At 38.4% G+C, this 6217-nt stretch overlaps 1 protein-coding gene across 3 annotated transcripts in view; it reads right to left on the bottom strand.

Annotated features, from left to right (window-relative positions):
• Positions 1–2063: 2063 nt before the first annotated feature.
• Positions 2064–6217, bottom strand: part of CDADC1 (cytidine and dCMP deaminase domain containing 1) — a 40721-nt gene continuing 36567 nt past the window's right edge. For all 3 annotated transcript variants that reach the window (XM_022574819.2, XM_022574818.2, XM_022574820.3), the window contains one exon: positions 2064–2546. Coding sequence is in view for 2 of the 3 variants with exons in the window: in XM_022574818.2 (XP_022430526.1) it covers positions 2473–2546 (74 nt within the window). In the remaining variant the exon portion in view is untranslated. The remainder of the gene's footprint in view (positions 2547–6217) is intronic.

Here is a 6217-nt window from a genome sequence, read left to right as displayed (position 1 = left end):
ACAGGAATGCTGGGCCCCGCCCCCAGAGTTTCTGACTCAGTAGATTTGGGTGGGCCTGAGAACTTGCACTTCTAACGAGTCCCCAGGCGAGGCTAATGCTGCTGGTCCAGGGACCCCCTTCTGAGAATCACTCTATTGCTTGATTTCATGCCTGCAACTTCCGCTAGACTGTGAGCTTCTTGAGGTCAGGACGCATTTCTTACACATATCATCTACAGGGTCTAGCCAGAGTCTAGCAGTCATTCAGTCAATCAACAAATATTTATTGAATGCCTGTTATGTGCCAGACACTGTTGTAGGTACTGGATTCAGCAGTTTAAATAACACGTGCGCGCGCGCGCGCGCACACACAGACACACACACACACACACACACACACATCCCTACACTCAAAGAGCTTTCCTTCTGGTACTACATGGTAAACTCTCAATAAATGTTGAAATCCGGCCAGTTGTACAGAAGAAAATATGGCATTATCATGACCATTTTAATAGTGCTACAGAAATAACCAGTTTTCCATTTCCTAATCATAGCTCTTCCCATTTGTATGTTTCTCCCTTCTGATATTCCCCACTATGTCCAACACATAAATCCACAAAACTGGCAAAACATTTGCTCATTGATTTACAAAATAGTTGATGTAGCTGACATCAGTTGAAAACAACACATCATATAAGATGAACTTAAGCATAATGTAAACAAATCTCAATATTTAATATCGATAAATGTTAAAGAATAGCTTAACCACTGGTTTTCAAATTAGCCTTAGTTACCTCTAAAGGCATCTTTTCTCCCATCCCTCTCTATTCCATGTCCTACATCTGTGGTGAAATGTTTACAGCAGTTCTCAACTGCCAGGTATGATGACTAAACCCCCGGAGGACCTAAGCTGCTGTCCAAGCAGGGACATCGGTCAACATGTGGATTGTCCTGTGTAAAATTCTGAGAAACTGATAGGAGGCCTTGTGATGATATGTGATGCCCTGGAAAGGGGGCAACAGCAGAGGCGAACCTGATTCCCCACATATAACCAGGGCAGTCATTCCTCAGCATGTCACACCCCAGGCCTGCAGGCCATAGGCCATGCAAATCCCTCTCTGACTCGGGCTAATTTTCTGAAAGTTTCTCAGCAAATAAAAATGAGAGGACTCACGAAGAGCAATTTGGAAAATAACTGAACTGACCATAACATTTACTTTCAAGACTTTCAGTATTCTTAAGGTTTGCAAGTGTTTTTATAAGGCTTTCCATTCAAAGCCATGAGACATTCTGTGCTAATTATATGGAGGGAATAATGGGCAGCGTTTATGAATGGAACTTGAAAAAGGCTAGTTTCAGTATTCCAGACTAAAATATTTCTTCTCTGTTAACATCATAACCAAATTTGAAGTTTGTTGTTAGTGGTTTAGAGAGTCAGTGATATCAAATAGTAATACTGTCTCAGAATTATATTCTCTTCCTTTGCTACCCAAAATCAGTGATATAAAAACACCCTAGTCCAACAAATGATCGTGATTTCTACATATCGAAAGACTGAAGAAAAATTAATAACCTTGTTAGGAATGTACTTTTATAATGGAGACCAGGTCCACCAACTTCATTTTTATGACTCAATCCTAATTAAGTAAATTCTGATTATTAGAAAGCTTTGAGTATAAACGGGAACTTTTGGTGAGCCACACACTGACTTAAAAATGGCCAGGTTGCCGTTTATTTTCCTGGAGTAGTTTACTAATTATCACCTTCATAATCCAAAAGAATTAATATTTCTGGGCTTCCCTAGTAGCGCAGTGGTTAAGAATCCGCCTGCAAATGCAGGGAACATGGGTTCAAGCCCTGGTTGGGGAAGATCCCACATGCCGCGGAGCAACTAAGCCCGTGTGCCACAACTACTGAGCCTTCGCTCTAGAGCCTGCGAGCCACAAGTACCGAAGCCCGCGTGCCTAGAGCCCCTGCTCTGCAACAAGAGAAGCCACCGCAATGAGAAGCCCGCGCACCGCAACGAAAAGTAGCCCCCGCTCGCCGCAACTAGAGAGATCCCGCGTGCAGCAACGAAGACCGAATGCAGCCAAAAATAATAAATTTATTTTTAAAAATTAATATTTCTGAAAAGGTATGTAATTCTTTGCTGAGATGTGTGATCCAATAAACCAGCCCCTTTCAAACTGGTTAATGTAAAGCTAAGACAAGGAGAAATCAATCTGTATGGCCGATTGAACTGGGTCTCATTAAATTATTGATACCTCATTCAGTGTAATAAAAAAACACACCACTATACTCTAGAAAACACACAAATCTAAAATAAAAATATTCTCATTAATATCATTCATATGCTAGTAATAAATTAGCTTTCTTTAAAAATTTTTTTCAATTATATCCAAAATCCATTCTTATTTTCTGAGTTAAGAAGGCTGGATTTTAAAAGTGCAATAAAAATTCTTGAGGCCTTCACCCTAGTTTACACAAGACTTCTTAGTGGTTTGCAAGACGCAGCTTCTTGTTTTGGTGCTGTTCTTCATCCCGGGGTATGGGTCCCAACACACCATCTAGTGTTCAAGAATAACGTAACGTCAGAAAAACGTCACTTCAAATAAATGACTATTTGTTAAAGTCACAGAGGTTGTAAGATCAAAATAATGCTTAAGTTAAAAAGGAATACTGATCTTATCTTAAAATAATTCTCAACTGTTGAAGAACAGATTCTAGATAACTCACTCAGGTAACACAATATCTGACCTTTTAAAAACTGGATTCATTCAACAGTGTATAGCCAACAATTCATAAAACTGTTTTGGGGGGACAGTTATTCTTACTAGGCTGGTGGAAACAAAATGCACCTACTTGTTTCTCTCTTTCTGACATACTTCACTCTGGATGACAGTCTCTAGATGCATCCACCTCTCTACAAATAACCCAATTTAGTTCCTTTTTATGGCTGAGTAATATTCCATTGTACATATGTACCACATCTTCTTTATCCATTCATCTGTCGATGTGCATTTAGTTGCTTCTATGACCTGGCTATTGTAAATAGTGCTGCAATGAACATTGGGGTGCATGTGTCTTTTTGAATTATGGTTTTCTCTGGGTATATGCCCAGTAGTGGGATTGCTGGGTCATATGGTAATTCTATTTTTAGTTTTTTAAGGAACCTCCATACTGTTCTCCATAGTGGCTATATCAGTTTACATTCCCACCAACAGTGCAAGAGGGTTCCCTTTTCTCCACACCCTCTCCAGCATTTGTTGTTTGTAGATTTTTTGATGATGGCCATTCTAACCAGTGTGAGGTGATACCTCATTGTAGTTTTGATTTGCATTTCTCTAATAATTAGTGATGTTGAGCATCTTTTCATGTGCTTCTTGGCCATCTGTATGCCTTCTTTGGAGAGCTGTCCATTTAGGTCTTCTGCCCATATTAGGATTGGGTTGTTTGTTTTTTTAATATTGAGCTGCATGAGCTGTTTATATATTTTGGAGATTAATCCTTGGTCCTAAGATTCGTTGGCAAACATTTTCTCCCATTCTGAGGGTTGTCTTTTCGTCTTGTTTATGGTTTCCTTTGCTGTGCAAAAGCTTTGAAGTTTCATTAGGTCCCATTTGTTTATTTTTGTTTTTATTTCCATTACCCTAGGAGGTGGATCAAAAAATATCTTGCTATGATTTATGTCAAAGATTGTTCTTCCTGTTTTCCACTAAGGGTTTTAGAGTGTCCATTCTTACATTTAGGTCTCGAATCCATTTTGAGTTTATTTTTGTGTATGGTGTTAGGGAGTGTTCTAATTTCATTCTTTTACAGGTAGCTGTCCAGTTTTCCCAGCACCACTTATTGAAGAGACTGTCTTTTCTCCATTGTATCTCCTTGCCTCCTTAGTCATAGATTAGTTGACCATAGGTGTGTGGGTTTATCTCTGGGCTTTCTATCCTGTCCCATTGATCTATATTTCTGTTTTTGTGCCAGTACCAATATTGTCTTGGTTATTGTAGCTTTGTAGTATAGTCTGAAGTCAGGGAGTCTGATTCCTCCAGCTCCATTTTTTTCCCTCAAGACTGCTTTGGCGATTCGGGGTCTTTTGTGTCTCCATACAAATTTTAAGATTTTTTTTTTCTAGTTCTGTACAAAGTGACATTGGTAATTTGACAGGGATTGCAATGAATCTGTAGATTGCTTTGGGTAGTATAGTCATTTTCACAATATTGATTCTTCCAATCCAAGAACATGGTATATCTCTCTATCTGTTGGTATCATCTTTAATTTCTTTCAACAGTGTCTTATAGTTTTCTGCATACAGGTCTTTTGTCTCCCTAGGTAGGTTTATTCCTAGGTATTTTATTCTTTTTGTTGCAGTGGTAAATGGGAGTGTTTCCTTAATTTCTCTTTCAGATTTTTCATCATTAGTGTATAGGAATGCAAGAGATTTCTGTGCATTAATTTTGTATCCTGTAACTTTACCAAATTCATTGATTAGCTCTAGTAGTTTTCTGGTGGCATCTTTAGGATTTTCTATGTATAGTATCATGTCATCTGCAAACAGTGACAGTTTTACTTCTTCTTTTCCAATTTGTATTCCTTTTCTTTTTCTTCTCTGATTGCCGCGGCTAGGACTTCCAAAACTATGTTGAATAACAGTGGTGAGACTGGACATCCTGTCTTCTTCCTGATCTTAGAGGAAATGCTTTCAGTTTTTCATCATTGAGAATAATGTTTGCTGTGGGTTTGTAGTATATGGCCTTTATTATGTTGAGGTAGGTTCCCTCTACGCCCACTTTCTGGAGAGTTTTTATCATAAACAGCTGTTGAATTCTGTCAAAAGCTTTTTCTGCATCTATTGAGATGAATATATAGTTTTTATTCTACAATTTATTTATATGGTGTAGCACACTGATTGATTTGCATATATTGAAGAATCCCTGCATCCCTGGGATAAATCCCACTTGATCATGGTGTATGATCCTTTTTTTTTTTTTTTTTTTTTTTGCGGTACGCAGGCCTCTCACTGTTGTGGCCTCTCCCATTGCGGAGCACAGGCTCCAGACGCTCAGGCTCAGCAGCCATGGCTCACGGGCCCAGCCACTCCGCAGCATGTGGGATCTTCCCAGACCGGGGCACGAACCCGTGTCCCCTTTATCGGCAGGTGGACTCTCAACCGCTATGCCACCAGGGAAGCCCGGTGTATGATCCTTTTAATGTGTTGTTGGATTCTGTTTGCTAGTAGTTTTTTGAGGATTTTTGCATCTATATTCATCAGTGATATTGGTCTGTAATTTTCTTTTTTTGTAGTATCTTTGGCTGGTTTTGGTATCAGGGTGATGGTGGCCTCATAGAATGAGTTTGGGAGTGTTCCATCCTCTGTAATTTTTTTGGAAGAGTTTGAGAAGGATGGGTGTTAGCTCTTCTCTAAATGTTTGATAGAATTCAATTGTGAAGCCATCTGGTCCTGAACTTTTGTTTGTTGGAAGATTTTTAATCACAGTTTCAATTTCATTACTTGTGATTGGTCTGTTCATATTTTCTATTTCTTCCTGGTTCAGTCTTGGAAGGTTATACTTTTCTAAGAATTTGTCCATTTCTTCCAGGTTGTCCATTTTATTGGCATAGAGTTGCTTCTAGTAGTCTCTTAGGATGCTTTGTATTTCTGCAGTGTCTGTTGTAACTTCTCCTTTTTCATTTCTAATTTTATTGATTTGAGTCCTCTCCTTCTTTTTCTTGATGAGTCTGGCTAATGGTTTATCAATTCTGTTTATCTTCTCAAAGAACCAGCTTTTAGTTTTATTGATCTTTGTTATTGCTTTCTTTGTTTCTATTTCATTTATTTCTGCTCTGATTTTTATGATTTCTTTCCTTTTGCTAACTTTGGTTTTGTTTGTTCTTCTTTCTCTAGTTCCCTTAGGTGTAAGGTTAGGTTGTTTCTTTGAGATTTTTCTTGTTTCTTGAGGTAGGCTTGTATAGCTATAAACTTCCCTCTTAGAACTTCTTTTGCTGCATCCCATAGGTTTTGAATCGTCGTGTTTTCATTAGCATTTTTCTCTAGGTATTTTTTGATTTCCTCTTTGATTTCTTCAGTGATCTCTTGGTTATTTAGTAATGTACTGTTTAGCCTCCATGTGTTTGTGTTTTTTACATTTTTTTCCCTGTAATTGATTTCTAATCTCATAGCCTTGTGGTCAGAAAAGATGCTTGATATGATTTCAATTTTCTTAAATTTACTGAGGCTTAA

This window comes from Delphinapterus leucas, chromosome 18 (assembly GCF_059928025.1).
Source record: "Delphinapterus leucas isolate spDelLeu-1000000601 "Yukka" chromosome 18, BTC_Dleu_Yukka2, whole genome shotgun sequence".
NCBI lineage: Eukaryota > Metazoa > Chordata > Mammalia > Artiodactyla > Monodontidae > Delphinapterus > Delphinapterus leucas.
This window is presented reverse-complemented; position numbering and strand designations above follow the sequence as displayed.